The 17,023-nt window shown below is 51.1% G+C and overlaps 1 protein-coding gene across 3 annotated transcripts in view; it reads left to right on the forward strand.

The window, feature by feature from the left end:
* The window catches only part of SMARCAD1 (SWI/SNF-related, matrix-associated actin-dependent regulator of chromatin, subfamily a, containing DEAD/H box 1), a 70,588-nt gene that overhangs the window by 35,286 nt on the left and 18,279 nt on the right, over positions 1-17,023 (forward strand). For all 3 annotated transcript variants that reach the window (XM_068136769.1, XM_068136768.1, XM_068136770.1), the window contains exons 10-14: positions 9,393-9,595; positions 10,582-10,672; positions 12,514-12,613; positions 14,764-14,823; positions 16,103-16,178. In XM_068136769.1, the coding sequence (XP_067992870.1) occupies positions 9,393-9,595; positions 10,582-10,672; positions 12,514-12,613; positions 14,764-14,823; positions 16,103-16,178 (530 nt within the window). The remainder of the gene's footprint in view (positions 1-9,392; positions 9,596-10,581; positions 10,673-12,513; positions 12,614-14,763; positions 14,824-16,102; positions 16,179-17,023) is intronic.

Below are 17,023 nucleotides of genomic sequence, written 5' to 3' on the forward strand. Positions count from 1 at the left end.
AGTTGCATAAATAGTGCTTGGGAATGTCCCTGAGGTTTTAGATGTCTGTCTCCTCATTTGGAGAAGTGGTGCTGCTCAGGGTGTATGCATAGGGAGAGTAGTAGGCATTCAGTTCTGGGGCCCTCACTATGGGAAGGACATTGAGGATCTGGAGCGTGTCTGGAGAAGGGCAACAAGGCTGGAGAAGGGCCTGGAGCACCTAGGTTACAAGGAGGGACTGAGGGAGCTGGGGGTGTTCAGTGGGGAGAAGAGGAGGCTGAGGGAGACCTCCTTGCTCTCTACAGCTCCCTGAAGGGAGGTTGGAGCGAGGAGGGGGCAGCCTGTACTCCTTGGTGGCAAGGGACAGGAGCAGAGGAAATGGTTCCAAGCTGCAGCAGGGGAGGCTCAGGCTGGATGCTAGGAAATCTTTCTTCCCAGAGAGGGCTCTCAGCCATTGGAATGTTCTGCCCAGGGCAGTGCTGGAGTCCCCATCCCTGGAGGTGTTGAAGCAGTGTGTGGAGCTGGTGCTTAGGGACATGGTTTAGTGTTGAGCCATGAGTGCTGGGTGGAAAGTTGGACTGGATGAGCTTGGAGGTCTCTTCCAGCTGGGTGTTTTCCATGATGCTGTGAAGGTAGATTGCTGATGAGAGAGCACCTTTGTGAATACAAGGAGTGCTCAGAACTTAATGTTGCACGCTGCTTTCTGCAGGCAGGTGCTTTGGAAGGGTGGGCCCAGGTGCTTCTGCTACAGAAGGAAGCCCAAGGGTGGAGTCAAGACAAAGAGGAGCTGTAATGCCCAGGTGGGAGATGCTGGAGCAGAAGTTCTTAAGGAGCAGCTTTACTCTGCTGAGAATTGAGAATTAGAACAGGAGAGCAAGTGAAGGGGCAGGTGTGGGCAAACTGAAGGGTGGCCAGCAGAGAGCAGCACTGTGGGGGCTGGAAAGAACGTGAGGAAGGAGCACTGAGAATAGGGTTGGTTGTGGAAAGCAAGGTAAAGGTGAGGGCTCAAAGTGCAGGGCAGGGTGAAGCAAAAAGTACATCTCCCTGTGACTTGGCCTGATGTCACCTGCTGGTTAGGTTTTGTGCTGGGGTCAGTGTTGAGTGATGTTTGCCTCTTGTAGTGCAGCCCTGCTCTGTAGTGGCTTCATGCTTTACAGCTCCCCGGGACAGACGCGACAGCCATTGGAGACCCTCTCCTCTTTGTGGGTCCTTTCCAATGCTGGCCTCCCACCTTCCTTGCTGGTTTGCTTTGGAATCAGGCTGTGCAGCCATCCAACAAGAGCTGGGCAGGTTGAGAGCTGGGTGCAGGCAATAAAAGTCAGTGAAGACAAGAGGAGGGTCCTGCACCTGGGGAGGAATACCAGCAGGCACCAGGACAGGTTAGGAGCTGCCCTGCTGCAAAGCAGCTCCATGGAGAAAGAGCTTGGAGTGCTGGTGGGCAGCAAGTTCTGTATGGGACAGCAATGTGCCCTGGGGGCCAAGAGAGCCAATGGGATCCTGGGGTGCAGCAAGAAAAGTGTGGCCGGTAGGGCTAGGGAGGTTCTGCTCCCGCTCTGCCCTGCCCTGCTCAGACTGCAGCTGCAATCCTGTGTCCAGCTCTGGGCTCCCCAGTTCCAGAGAGACAGAGAGCTGCTGGAGAGAGTCCAAGGGAGAGCCAGGAGGATGCTCAGGGGACTTGAGCATCTCTGCTGGGAAGAGAGACTGAGAGCCCTGGGGCTGTTTAGTGTGGAGAAGAGAAGGCTGAGAGGGGATCTGATCAATGACTATCAATAGCTGAGGGCTGGGGGTCAAGTGGAGGGGGGCAGTGTTCTGTCACCCTCACAGGGGAAAAAAATTTCCTCCTGTTTCCATGGCACTTCCTCTGCCTCAGCTTCCACCACTGCCCCTTGTGCTGGCATTGGGCATCCCCCAGCAGAGCCTGGCTCCAGCCTCTGGGCACTCCCCCTGCACAGCTTTAGCAACACGGATGAGGTCACCCATGAGGTAGCTTGGGCTTTTTTGTAATCTCTCATTTCACCTGGCCACACATCTGCAAACTGCTTCAAAAATCAAAGCAGCAGCAAATCCAGAAGCACTTGCTGTCAAAGCAAGCATAAGGGAAAGAGCAAGGGCAGCAGGTTAGAAATGGGAGCTGCTGCAAGGAGAACTGGACGTTGTTGATAGAGCTGGAGGCTGACTTTCACCCTTATGGATTTCAGGTAGTGATAGGACTAGGGGGAATGGAATGAAGCTGGAGGTGGGGAGATTCAGGCTGGATGTGAGGAGGAGGTTCTTCAGCATGAGAGTGGTGAGACCCTGGAATGGGTTGTCCAGGGAGGTGGTTGAGGCCCTGTCCCTGGAGGTGTTTAAGGCCAGGCTGGCTGAGGCTCTGGCCAGGCTGATCTAGTGTGGGGTGTCCCTGCCCATGGCAGGGGGGTTGGAACTAGATGATCCTTGTGGTCCCTTCCAACCCTGAATGATACTATGATAAGCTGTGCAGTGAAATCACAGGCTCACAGGATGTTAGGGGTTGGAAGGGACCTTTGAAGAAGATTATCAAGTCCAAATCCCTGCCAGAGCAGGACCATAGAATCCAGCACAGGTCACACAGGAATGCATCCAGACAGGGCTGGAAAGGCTCCAGAGAAGGAGACTCCACAACCTCTCTGGGCAGCCTGCTCCAGTGCTCTGGCACCCTCACAGTGAAGAAGTTTCTCTTCATGTTGAGGTGGAACCTCCTGTGCTGGAGTTTATATCCATTGACCCTTGTCCTATCCCAGGATGCAACTGAGCAGAGCCTGTCCCCTCCCTCTTGTCCCCCAGCCCTCAAATACTTCCAAATATTTATTAAATCCCCTCTAAGTCTTCTCTTTTTCAGACTAGCCAGCCCCAGGCCCCTCAGCCTCTCCTCATAGGTCTCATTTTCTAGTACCTTAATGTCCTGGTAGCCCTCCCTTGGACTCTCTCCAGCAGATCCCTGTCCCTCTTGAACTGGGGAGCCCAGAGCTGGATGCAGTATTCCAGGTGAGGTCTCAGCAGGGCAGAGTAGAGGGGGAGGAGAACCTCCCTGACTCTGCTGGACACACTCCTCTGAATGCCCCCCAGGATCCCATTGGCCTTCTTTGCCCCCAGGGTACATTGCTGTCCCATGCAGAACTTGATGTCCACCATTCTAAACCACCTTCAAGAAGCGTCAAGGAAGCCTGTGCCAGCTTGCTGGGCACACACTGTGGGGTAGTGCTGCAGCCTGGGGCTGCAGTGGACAAGGCAGAGTGTGCTGTGGGAGCTCCTGGGTTCAGTTGCCTGTGATGGTCTCACGTTTTTGGCCCTCATTTGAAAAAAAAATGGGATCTGGGAGGATATAGAATCATAGAATCAGTAAGGTTGGAAAAGACTTCAGAGATTATCAAGTCCAACCTGTCACTCAACACCTCCTGACTGACTAATCCATGGCACCAAGTGCCACATCCAATCCCCTCTTGAACACCTCCAGGGATGGGGACTCCACCACCTTCCTGGGCAGCACATTCCAATGGCCAATCTCTCTTTCTGTGAAGAACTTTCTCCTCACCTCCAGCCTAAACCTCCCCTGGCACAGCTTGAGACTGTGTCCCCTTGTTCTGGTGCTGGTTGCCTGGGCTCCTTCAGCTAGTTGTAGGCAGCAATAAGGTCTCCCCTGAGCCTCCTCTTCTCCAGGCTAAGCAACCCCAGCTCCCTCAGCCTCTCCTCACAGGGCTGTGCTCAAGGCCTCTCCCCAGCTTTGTTGCCCTTCTCTGATCACCTTCACGTGTCTCAATGTCCCTCTTAAACTGAGGAGCCCAGAACTGGACACAGGACTCGAGGTGTGGCCTAACCAGCGCTGAGCACAAGGCACAATGAGCTATCAGCAGTTGAGGTGAAGCTGAAGGCCAGCTGAGCATCTGCTTTGTGCCGTGCGTGGCAGGGTGATCCGGGGTAGCTCAGGTGTGAACTGGTGACGCAGGGCTGCTCTTGTTGTGACTTGGGAGATGAATATTAATGTGCTGACACAAAACAATGCCCTTTCTGTTAGTAACAGGTGGCTTCCTTCTCCCCATGTTTATTTATAGATTACAGGACTTCTCCTGGTGCCAAGGGAAGCTTTAGGCATCAAAACAAATGGGGAAACGTTTTAATTGCCTGTTAAGAGAGTCCTCTTCTTTTTGTCTCTCTTTTTCTCGCTTCTAAATACAGGTGTCTGCTCAGGAAGCTTCTCAGCAAGTGTTGACACGTGTGCCTTAGCCTGGTTTAGCCTAGGAGTGTTGGTAAACTCTCTGGGCTTTGTTTAAAATGGAGCAAACCCACAAATGACTCAACCAAGCTGCCCCAAACTGTGACGGGAGGCTGTCAGGGCAGGGCATCGGAGTCACAACGCAGCCTGCTTTGGAGGCTTCAGCTCGAGAGAGCTTGATTCTGCCCTGCAGTGTGACTATGTTGATTGGTTTTCAACCCATCATAGATGGATCATACAGCCCCTTAGAACCTCTCCTGTGGAGACAGACTGAGAGAGCTGGGGCTGTTCAGTCTGGAGAAGAGAGGGCTCTGAGGAGACCTAACTGTGGCCTTCCAGGATCTGAAGTGGGCGCCAAGAAAGCTGAGGAGGGACTTTTCAGAGTATCAGGGAGTGATAGGACTGGGAGAATGGATCCAAGCTGGAGGAGGGTAGATTGAGATTGGCTGTTAGGAAGAAGTTGTTCCCCATGAGGGTGGTGAGAGACTGGCACAGGTTGCCCAGGGAGGTGGTGGCAGCCTCCTGCCTGGAGGTTTTTGCAGCCAGGCTGGATGTGGCTGTGAGCAACCTGCTGTAGTGTGAGGTGTCCCTGCCCATGGCATGGGGGTTGGAAGTGGCTGATCCTTGAGGTCCCTTCCAGCCCTGACAATTCTATGATGCTAATTGTTGTGGTTGGAGAAGCCCTTTCAGATCATCCAGTCCAAATGCTTTCTGGCTCTGCCATCTCTGGTGCTGAACTGTGGCCCTCAGCACCGCATCTCTGCATCTTTTAAATGCTTCTGGAGATGGGCATTCAATCCCTTCCTTTTGCAGCCTGTTCCAGTGCCTGAGAACACCTTCAGTGAAGACATTTTTTCTGATATCCAACCTCAGCCTCCTCAGCAATTTCAGGCCATGACCCCCAGCTGGCTCCAACCTCCTTTTAGGGACTTGTAGAGAGCAATGAAGTCTCTCCTCAACCTTTTCTCCTCCCAACCAAACCAACCAACCCTTTATGTTTTAATGGATGAATGCTAGAAGGTTAAATGCCTGTGCTAAGTTTTAGCAGGTGCATGCTTTGAAATCCAGAAAAATCTGTATGGAAATCACTTCTGCTCTGACAAAAGAATGGCAAATCCAAAGCATCTTGGACTCTTAATTCCTTAAATCCACTAATAGAGAAGGAAGCTGTGTCGTCTTCCAGTGAAATAATTGCATGCATAAATGAGCAAGGGAACACTGTGATAACAAAGACAACCTCAGCTACTGAAGAGATAAAATTTATTGGAGGCTCACAGGATGTTAGGGGTTGGAAGGGACCTCTGGAGACCATTGAGTCCAACCTCCCTGCCAGAGCAGGACCAGAGAATCCAGCACAGGTCACATAGGAACACGTCCAGATGGGTCTGGAAAGTCTCCACAGAAGGAGACTCCACAACCTCTCTGGGAGCCTGTTCCAGTGCTCTGGGACCTTTACAGTGAAGTTCTTCCTCATGTTGAAGTGGAACCTCCTGTGCTGCAGTTCACATCCATTGCCCCTTGTCCTGTCACAGGGCACAAGTGAGCAGAGGCTGATCCTTTCCCTTCCTTCCTGACCCCCAGCCCTCAGATATTGATAGACATTGATCAGATCCCCTCTCAGTCTTCTCAAGACTAACCAGCCCCAGGGCTCTCAGCCTCTCCTCACCAGGCAGTGCTGCAGTCCCTTCCTCATCCTTGTAGCCCTCCCTTGGACCCTCTGCAGGAGATCCCTGTCCATCTTGAACTGGAGAGCCCAGAGCTGGATGCAATATTCCAGGTGTGGCCTCAGCAGGGCAGAGTAGAGGGGGAGGAGAACCTCCCTGGCTCTGCTGGACACACTCCTCTGAATGCAGCCCAGGATCCCATTGGCCTTCTTGGCCCCCAGGGCACATTGCTCTCCCATGCAGGTTTTGCACTTCTTGCAGGTGGCTGTACATGGAATCCAGGAGAAGCTGATGGGCCTTGAGTTGCTCTTTTGACACATCTTCAGGCTTCTTGGCTCTAAACCAGGGAAAATTCTCCTTGTGTTGAAGATGTGATGTTCAGGGGCAGGAAATCTAAAGTAACTAGTGCAGACTTGAGGAAGAGAGTGATGAGGCAAGGCTTCTGTGTGAAAACTAATACTGCTTTATAGTGTGGAAGGGGAAAAATGGTGAAAAATGAAGGTTTAATTAAAGACAGTGTCACATGGTTTGTGGCTGACAAAAGGCTGTGAGCGTGAGACTCGTGAGGAGCAAGCATGTGCTGATGATTGATATCACCTCACCTGGAATACTGCAGCCAGTTTGGGGCTCAGGAGGGACAGGGATCTGCTGGAGAGAGTCCAACAGAGGGCTGCAAGGATGCTGAAGGAACTGAAGCACTGCCTGGTGAGGAGAGGATGAGAGCCCTGGGGCTGTTTAGTCTGGAGAGAAGACTGAGAGGGGATCTGATCAATGTCTATCAATATCTGAGGGCTGGGGATCAGGAAGGAAGGGACAGGGACAGTCTCATTTCACTTGTTACCTGTGATAGGACAAAGGGCAATGAATGAAATCTGCAGCAGAGTAGCTTCCACCTCAACATGAGGAGGAACTTCCTCACTGTGAGGGTCCCAGAGCACTGGAGCAGGCTGCCCAGAGAGGTTTTGGAGTCTCCTTCTCAGGATCCTTTCCAGCCCTGTCTGGATGTGTTCCTGTGTGACCTGTGCTGGATTCTCTGCTCCTGCTCTGACAGGGGGGTTGGACTGGAAGATCTTTGGAGGTCCCTTCCAATCCCTAACATCCTGTGAGCCTGTTCATCTGATACAAAATCTAGGGCTGTCAAATGATGTGAGAAAGAACCAGGGAATGCAAGGAGATGGTTTCTTCACTCTCAGTGTGAAGTAGCTGCATTGAACTCCTTGCCAAAGGATGCTGTGGATTTAAAAGCAGCTTGCATGGATTCAACAGGAGGAATCATAGAATCAATAAGGTTGGAAAAGACCTCAGGGATCATCAAGTCCAACCTGTCACCCAACACCTCATGACTAATTAAACCATGGGTCATGGAGCACTGGAAGAGGCTGCCCAGAGAGGTTGTGAAAGCTCCTTCTCAGGAGACTTTCCAGACATGTCTGGATGTGATCCTGTGCTACCTGCACTAGATTCTATGCTCCTGCTCTGGCAGGGGGGTTGGACTTGAAGATCTTTGGACATCTCTTCCAATCCCTAACATCCTTTGTTACAGGAAAGGTTATAGCATGGAGCCAATAAATTGACAGCAGCTTAGATGAGTCTTCTAGCAAGCACGAGTGGGAAACCCTCTGCTCTGAAGTAGAGGACTTGGAGTGCGAAGCAGTGGAAGAAGCTAGCCTTGGTCAGGGTGGGAACATGTGTTTTGAGAAGTTGAGCACATGCTGGCAGAGCAGTTGGAGCACTTAAAGATCTCTTCTCAGCCAGGAGTGGGGAGGATGCTTACTGCAGGGAAGGAGCCACAGTGCTGCTGAGTGTGGGTCGTGTACGGGGCTCTGCTGTGAGTGTTTGGTTCGAGCTCTGGAGGGCTGCTTCTTTGGAAACCAGGCATGCTCAGAAGTGGTGGACAGGCCTTGTGTTCCTTTGTATGATGCTGGTATCTCAACCTGTCCTCTGCCTGCTGGTTTTTTGAATACATTTACAGCATGTACTTTTGTGTTCTACCTTGTTTGTGCCTCTGTGACGATCAGCATAGCGATGGCTTTAGCCATGTGCCTTCTGAGGAGAAGGGAGAAAGTGTGTGGTGCTGAAACCTTGTCAGGATGATGGTTCTGTCCATGAAAATCTGTTGGCAAGTGCTTCTGACCTGGTAGATTTGTGTAAGTTGGTGTTCCATAGATTTCCCAGGAGATGCTGGGGTTGCTGCAAGAATCAAGAACTTGGGTGAATATTAGCCTGGGGAAGGAATTCTCCTCCAGTGTCATAAAGAGAAGCAATCAGAGTTCTTGCTAAGACTTTGGGCTTGTCACAGAATCACAGGAACACTCAGGTTGGAAAAGACCCTCAGAATCACCAAGTCCAACCCAGAACCCTACTCTGCAAGGTTCATCCCTAAACCATAGCCTTAAGCACCACACCCAAACCACCTTTAAACTCATCCAGGCTTGGGGACTCCACCACCTCCCTGGGCAGCACATTACAAGGCTACTGAAGAGAGAAAATTTATTGGAGCTCACAGGATGTTAGGGGTTGGAAGGGACCTCTGGAGGTCTTTGAGTCCAATTCACAGTATCACCAAGGTTGGAAGAAACCTCGAGGATCATGGAGTCCAACCTGTCACCACAGACCTCATGACTAGACCATGGCACCAAGTGCCACATCCAGTCCCCTCTTGAACACCCCCAGGGATGGGGACTCCACCACCTCCCTGGGCAGCACATTCCAATGGCTAACAACTCTCTCGGTGAAGAACTTTCTCCTCACCTCCAGCCTAAACTTCCCCTGGCACAGCTTGAGACTGTGTCCTCTTGTTCTGCTGCTGGTTGCTTGAGAGAAGAGACCAACCCCTTCTTGGCCACAACCACCCTTCAGGGAGTTGTAGACAGCAATGAGGTCACCCCTGAGCCTCCTCTTCTCCAGGCTAAACAACCCCAGCTCCCTCAGCCTCTCCTCACAGGGCTGTGCTCAAGGCCTCTCCCCAGCCTTGTTTCCTTTCTCTGGACACCTTCAAGTGTCTCAATGTCCTTCCTAAACTGAGGAGCCCAGAACTGGACACAGGACTCAAGGTGTGGCCTAAGCAATGCAGAGTACAGGGCACAATGACTTCCCTGCTGCTGCTGGCCACACTATTCCTAATGCAGGCCAGGATGCCCTTGGTCCTCTTGGCCACCTGGGCACACTGCTGGCTCATGTTTAGGCAGCTGTCACCCAGCACCCCCAGGTCCCTCTCTGTTTGGCAAACAACCCCAGCTCCCTCAGCCTCTCCTCACAGGGCGTCTCCCCAGCCTTGTTGCCCTTCTCTGGACACCTTCAAGTGTCTTGATGTGCAGAGCAGGACCATAGAATCCAGCACAGGTCACACAGGAATGCATCCAGATGGGTCTAGAAAGTCTCCAGCGAAGGAGAATTCACAATCTCTTTGGGAGCCTGTTCCAGTGCTTTGGGACCTTTACAGTGAAGTTCTTCCTCATGTTGAAGTGGAACCTACACTACACTTCCTGCACTAACAATTCTGTGCTTGTGTGTTTTTGCAGTTTACCAAAATGACCAAGACTGCTGGTCTGTCAGAAGACATAGTGTGGAACTGCAAGATACTGCTGAAGGAGAGGGATGTGGTTCTAAGGCTCATGAATAAATGTGAAGAAATTTCAAATAAACTGACCAAGCAAGTCACCAAGATTACTGCAGATGGAGAATGTGAATGGAACATAGAGCAGCCCTCCATTCTGAATCAGAGGTATGTCTTCCTTTCTTATCCTTACCAGGGTGTGGGGGCACAAGGCCTGCTTCAAGACCAGGATTTTCAAAACTCTAGTCCCTGAAAATCCAGGCTTGCAAAGGTCAGACACTTCAGCTGCTCTCTGTGAGCTGGACAGTGATGTGCAACACTGGAGGAAGTCTGAGTGGTTTTAAGTGGACCAGAAAAGCTGGTGAGGAGGATGAAAGCATAAAATCCAAGAAGGTGTGAATTCACAGAATTGTCAGGCTTGGAAAGGACCTCAAGGCTCAGCCAGTTCCAACCCCCCTGCCATGGGCAGGGACACCTCACACTACAGCAGGTTGCTCACAGCCACATCCAACCTGGCTGCAAACACCTCCAGGCATGAGGCTGCCACCACCTCCCTGGGCAACCTGTGCCAGTCTCTCACCACCCTCATGGGGAACAACTTCTTCCTAACAGCCAATCTGAATCTACCCATGTCTAATTTTGATCCATTCCCCCCAGTCCTATCATTCCCTGACACCCTCAAAAGTCCCTCCCTAGCTTTCTTGTAGCCCCCTTCAGATGCTGGAAGGCCACAATCAGGTCTCCTCAGAGCCTTCTCTTCTCCAACCCCAACTCTCTCAGTCTGTCCTCATAGCAGAGGTGCTCCAGCCCTCTCCTCATCCTCATGGCTCTTCTCTGGACACCTTCCAGCACCTCCAGATCTTTCCTCTAATAGGGGCTCCAGAAGTGGACACAGAGCTCCAAGTGGGAAGTACTCCAGGTAGGGGCTGGTGTGATGTAGCTGCTAAGTGCCACTTGATTTTTTCTCCTGCCCATTAAGATTTAGCAGAAGTGTTTTACACTGTGGTTGTCCAGTGTGGCTTCTTCAACATGTTCTTTCACCCCATGGGCAGATTGGGTAGCATTAAAGGTCTGTGGTGGCCATAAGAGCACAGTTGTGTTTCATGGAGAAACAAGGAAAAGATGGTAACCTGCTGCTCTTGGTTTCCTAACAGTTTGGAACTCAAGCCATATCAGAAGATAGGTTTGAACTGGTTGGCACTCCTCCATAAACATGGATTGAATGGCATATTGGCTGATGAGATGGTAAGTGTGGAACCCATGAGTTATGAGTTGCTGGAAGTCTTGCAGGCAGTGGCTTTGTGAAATTCAGTAAGGTTGGAAAAGACCTCAGAGATCATCAAGTCCAACCTATTACCCAGCACCTCCTGACAACTAAACCATGGCTTCAAGTGCCACGTCCAATCCCCTCTTGAACACCTCCAGGGATGGTGACTCCACCACCTCCCTGGGCAGCACATCCCAATGGCCAATCTCTCTTGCTGGGAAGAGCTTCTTCCTGACATCCAGCCTAAACCTCCCCTGGCACAGCTTGAGACTGTGTCCTCTTGTTCTGGTGCTGGGTGCCTCGGAGAAGAGACCAACCCCCTCCTGGCTACAACCTCCCTTCAGGGAGTTGTAGAGAGCAAGAAGGTCTCCCCTGAGCCTCCTCTTCTCCAGGCTAAGCAAGCCCAGCTCCCTCAGCCTCTCCTCACAGGGCTGTGCTCCAGACCCCTCCCCACCTTTGTTGCCCTTCTCTGGACACCTTCCAGCAGCTCAACATCTTTCCTAAACTGAGGAGCCCAGAACTGGACACAGGACTCAAGGTGTGGCCTAACCCGTGCTGAGCACAGGGGCAGAATGACCTCCCTGCTCCTGCTGGCCACACTGTTCCTGATGCAGGACAGGATGCCATTGGCCTTCTTGGCCACCTGGGCACACTGCTGGCTCATGTTCAGCTGCTGTCACCCAGTACCCCCAGCTCCCTTTCTGCCTGGCAGCTCTCCAGCCACTCTGACCCCAGCCTGTAGCTCTGCATGGGGTTGCCATGGCCAAAGTGCAGCACCTGGCACTTGGACTTGTTGAATGTCATCCTGTTGGACTCTGCCCATCTGTCCAGCCTGTCAAGGTCCCTCTGCAGAGCTCTCCTACTCTCTAACAGATCAGCACTTGCCCCTAACTTGGTGTCTTTCATTTCCCAGAAACCCCAAGAAGATTGCAAGTAATTTGTTTTAGCTAATGGAGCCTGGAAACCAGTTCTCCAAATGTTTAGTAGCTGCTGAGCTTTTAGGTTTCAATTTGAAAGTCAAAGGTAGCCTGAGCCTTCATTAACACTGACAATTAAAAGCCACATGGTGTTTCTTGACGTAATGGAAGCAGGTTGTCCTTAAACCATTCATTTTAATAGATTCATAGAACTGTCAGGGTTGGAAGGGACCTCTATGGATCATCTAGCTCCCTCAGGCTCTCCTCATAAGGAAGATGTTCCACTCCTTTCATCATCTTTGTGGCCCTGCACTGGACTCTTTCAAGCAGTTCCCTGAGGTCCTTCTTGAACTGAGGGGCCCAGAACTGGACACCATTTCAGATGCAGCCTCACCAGGGCAGAGTAGAGGGAGAGGAGAACCTCTTTCAACCTACTACCCACAACCCTTCTAATCCACCCCAGGATGCCATTGGCCTTCTTGGCCACCAGAGCACATTGCTGGCTCATGGTCAACCTCCCATCCACCAGGACCCCCAGGGCCTTTTCCCCTTCCCTGCTCTCCAGCAGCTCAGTCCCCAACCTATCCTGCTCCACGAGGTTGTTCTTTCCCAGATGCAAGACTCTCCCCTTGCCCTTGTTGAATTTCATTCCATGTCTCCCTGCCCAGCACTCCAGCTAAGTCTGGTTGAGAAGAATCCCTGATGCTCAGATGTTTAGCTGAAAAGACAGCTGGGTTTGATTGCAGGTGTAGCTAAGGTAGAATTTTCTTCTCCAAAGCAATGCATCTCAAGAGAACATTTTGTTGTTCTGTGCAGACTTGTAATCCTTACTGGTGAGTCCAGACCACTGTTAGATTTTACAGCCTGTGCATTTCCTTTGCATTGACCTATTTTTCTCTTAGGGCTTAGGAAAAACCATCCAAGCTATTGCATTTTTATCTTATCTCTACCAAGAGGGCAATAAGGGTCCCCATTTGATAGTTGTGCCAGCTTCAACATTAGGTAAGTGACAAAGCTTCAAGATTTGGTTGTTTAAACAGTAACAACAAAAACCCCAACAATTAGATCATGGGCAGACTGTGGAACTGGAGAGGTTTGTGGGAATAAAAGCCTGAATTTGCTGGTGGTGTTCAGCTGCCTGAGCAACTTGAATTGGAATGCAAACCATACTGAGGGTATTCTTGTTCTGAAGGAATTAAACCTAACACAGACTTCATTCTGTTGTTATTTTTTTTAATGTGCTCTGTGTGCATGACAAAAGATAAAGCTGCTGGTGACACTTTGAATTTGTTTAGCAGATAGCCTTTAACTTAGTGAATGTTGGCTGAAATCAAGGCTGCTCTTAGTGTTGTGTTGCACAGAATTGTCAGGGTTGGAAGGGACCTCAAGGCTCAGCCAGTTCCAACCCCCCTGCCATGGGCAGGGACACCTCACACTACAGCAGGTTGCTCACAGCCACATCCAGCCTGGCTGCAAACACCTCCAGGCATGAGGCTACCACCACCTCCCTGGGCAACCTGTGCCAGGCTCTCAACCCTCATGAGGAAGAACTTCTTCCTAACAGCCAATCTGAATCTACCCACTTCTAGTTTTGCTCCATCCCCCCCAATCCTATCAGTCCCTGACACCCTCAAAAGTCCCTCCCCAGCTTTCTTGGAGCCCCCTTCAGATCCTGGAAGGCCACAAGAAGGTCTTCTCAGAGCCTTCTCTTCCCCAGACTGAACAACCCCACCTCCCTCAGTCTGTCGAAATAGCAGAGCAGCTCCAGCCCTCTGATCATCTTCGTGGCCCTTCTCTGGACACCTTCCAGCACCTCCAGATCCTTCCTCTAATAGAGGCTCCAGAACTGGACACAGTGCTCCCAGTGGGGTCTCACCAGAGTAGTTTTGTGGCATTTTCTGTCTTTTTCCCAAGTTACTACTTAAAATCCATGCAAGCAGAGCAGGATGCTAAGATGATGAGGCTGTGACTGTCTCATAGCTGTGGGTTTTGATTTTTTGATGATCTCAGTCAAAAGCAGGAGAGATGTGATAGGGTAAATATGGCAGCAAAGGTGATGAGTTAGAGCAAAACTTGGTTCCCCATGGAGTTTAATGGTTATAGGGAGGAAAAAGCAGCAGGTTGATGCAGGAAGGGACCTCCTTGTTGCATCTCCTCAGCCTTTGGCTGGGTCACAGAATCAACCAGGTTGGAAAAGACCTCAGAGATCATAAAGTCCAACCTAGTACCTAATACCTATTACCTAACACCTCCTGACAACTAAACCATGGCTCCAAGTGCCACATCCAAGCCTTTTTTTCAGCAGTCCGGGGATGGAGACTCCACCACCTCCCTGGGCAGCACATTCCAATGGCCAATCTCTCTTTCTGGGAAGAACTTTCTCCTCACCTCCAGCCTAAACCTCCCCTGGCACAGCTTGAGACTGTGTCCTCTTGTTCTGGTGCTGATTGCCTGGGAGAAGAGACCAACCTCCACCTGGATACAACCTCCCTTCAGGGAATTGTAGACAGCAAGAAGGTCTCCCCTGAGCCTCCTCTTCTCCAGGCTAAGCAACCCCATCTCCCTCAGCCTCTCCTCACAGGGCCAAGTGGCTTTTACCAGAGACCTCCTCCTCCTGCTGTGGTTTGGAAGTGAGCATTTGTGTTGCCTGTCAAGCAGCTCCCCCTTAGGCATGGCGATGTCACCAGTGGCTTCCCTGCTGGTTGCACACCTGGAGCTGGATCAAGTTGTCAGGCTGCTTTGCCTGGTCCCAGAGGCACTTTCTCTCCTGCTGAAGCCCTTCTGGAGGCAAAGTGCTGCCAAATGAAGTGAATTGCTCTCTGAGAAATTAACTGTGTAGGGAAGCAGCTGAGCTGAAGAGTTCAGCACGTTCCTGTTTGACATGGTGGTTACAGACCACACAGGTCTGTTGCTGTAGGAGTTGTCAAAGTGCAAGATGGTTAAGCAAGAGTTCCTTAAAGCTCTGTTGTAGGTTGCTTAATTTCCCTAAATGTTGTCAGTGTTCTAGCATTTAGACACAGAAGTTTCATGAAGCTTCAGTAGAATTTAGAGAGGTTTGCTTTAGCATCAGCTGCTTGGCTTCAGGCTCAAGTTAGGTGACATGTTATCAAGTCTAAATTGCTGATGGTTTCATTTTTAATGATGTCTTACAGATAACTGGATAAGAGAAGTTCACCTCTGGTGTCCTGACCTGAATGTCCTTTTTTACTATGGTGAGGAAGCTAATGTAGAAATGCATCCAAGAACACAGTCACTGGCATGGTCAGCCTTAGAAAATCACAGAATCACAGAATTGTCAGGGTTGGAAGGGACCTCAAGGCTCAGCCAGTTCCAAGCCCCCTGCCACGGGCAGGGACACCTCACACTACAGCAGGTTGCTCACAGCCACATCCAGCCTGGCTGCAAAAACCTCCAGGCAGGAGGCTGCCACCACCTCCCTGGGCAACCTGTGCCAGTCTCTCACCACCCTTCTGGGGAACAACTTCTTCCTCACAGCCAATCTCAATCTACTCATTTCTATTTTTTTTTTTCCCATTCCCCCCAGTCCTATCCCTCCCTGACACCCTAAAAAGTCCCTCCCCAGCTTTCTTGTAGCCCCCTTCAGATACTGGAAGGTCATAATCATGGAGTCATAGAATCAATAAGGTTGGAACAGAACTCAGAGATTATCAAGTCCAACCTATTACCTATCACCCAACACCTTCTCACAACTAAACCATGGCACCAAGTGCCATATCCAAGCCTTTTTTGAACACCTCCAGGGATGGTGACTCCACCACCTCCCTGGGCAGCACATTCCAATGGCCAATTACTCTTTCTGGGAAGAGCTTTCTCCTCACCTCCAGCCTGAACTTCCCCTGGCACAGCTTGAGACTGTGTCCTCTTGTTCTGGTGCTGGTTACCTGTGAGAAGAGCCCAACCCCCACCTGACTACAACCTCCCTTCAGGGAGTTGTAGAGAGCAAGAAGGTCTCCCCTGAGCCTCCTCTTCTCCAGGCCAAGTAACCCCAGCTCCCTCAGCCTCTCCTCACAGGGCTGTGCTTCAGACCCCTGCCCAACCTTGTTGCCCTTCTCTGGACACGTTCAAGTCTCTCAATGTCCTTCTTAAACTGAGGGGCCCAGAACTGGACACAGGACTCAAGGTGTGGCCTAACCAGTGCTGAGTAATAAGGTCTCCTTGGAGCCTTCTCTTCTCCAGACTGAACAACCCCAACTCTCTCAGTCTGTCTCCATAGCAGAGCAGCTCCAGCCCTCTGCTCATCCTCATGGCCCTTCTCTGGACACCTTCCAGCACCTCCAGATCCTTCCTGTAATAGGGCCCCAAAAACTGGATGCAGTACTCCAGGTGGGGTCTCCCAAGAGACCAGCTGAATTCCTTAGGGAAGCTTGCAGAGAGCTTTACTGTTGGAATGTATTTGTGTACTGCCTGCACTTTTGCCATGTAGACAACGGCATTATAATTGCCCTCACTTTGTGTTTTTCCCTTTTGTAGGATCCCAAGAAGAGAGAAAACATCTCCGAGTGGACATTAGTAATAAAGTTGTTGATTTCAATGTCATTATCACGACGTAAGTACAGGGATTGCTCAGTGAGATTTGTTAGCGCTTACCGCCCTCTAGTGGTACAACACAGCTACTATCGCATGTGGGCTGAGATGGGAAGGGAACCCATCTTTGTTGTCAGGGAATGGTTGTATAGGCTGTGTAACAGACTCAGTGGAATAGATGCTTTAGATAGTCATAGAATGGGCCTTGCTGGAAAGGTGCTCCAAAGCTCATCCAGTCAAAGCACCTCTGCAGTCAGCAGGGACATCCCCAACTAGATCAGGTTGCCCAGGGCCTCATCCAGCCTCACTGTCAATATCTCCAGGGAAGGAGCCTCAACCACCTCCCTGGGCAACCTCTTCCAGTGTTCCACCACCCTCATTGTGAAGAACTTGTTCCTAACATCCAGTCTAAATCTGCTCTGCTCTAGTTTGAAGCCACTGTCCCTGGTCCTGTCCCTGCAGGCCTTTGCAAACAGTCTCTCTGCAGCCTTCCTGTAGCCCCCTTCAGGTACTGGCAGGCTGCTCTTAGGTCTCCTTGGAGCCTTCTCTTCTCCAGGCTGAACATCCCCAGCTCCCTCAGCCTGTCACTATAGCAGAGGTGTTCCAACCCCCTGATCATTTTTGTGGCCCTTCTGGACCCTCTCCATCAGCTCCATGTCCTTTATATATTGAGGGCTCCAGACCTGCACACAGTACTCCAGGTGAGGTCTCAGCAGAGCAGAGCAAAGTGTCAGAATCACCTCTCTGGCTCTGCTGGCAATGCTGCTTTGGATGCAGCCCAGGCTGCCATTGGCCTTCTGTGCTGCAAGCTCACCCTGCCTGCTCCTGTCCAGCTTCTCCTCCGCCAGCACCCCCAAGTCCTTTTCC

This window comes from Melanerpes formicivorus, unplaced genomic scaffold, assembly GCF_026170545.1.
Source record: "Melanerpes formicivorus ecotype bairdi unplaced genomic scaffold, bMelFor1.0.p_v2 SCAF_4, whole genome shotgun sequence".
Classification (NCBI taxonomy): Eukaryota; Metazoa; Chordata; class Aves; order Piciformes; family Picidae; genus Melanerpes; species Melanerpes formicivorus.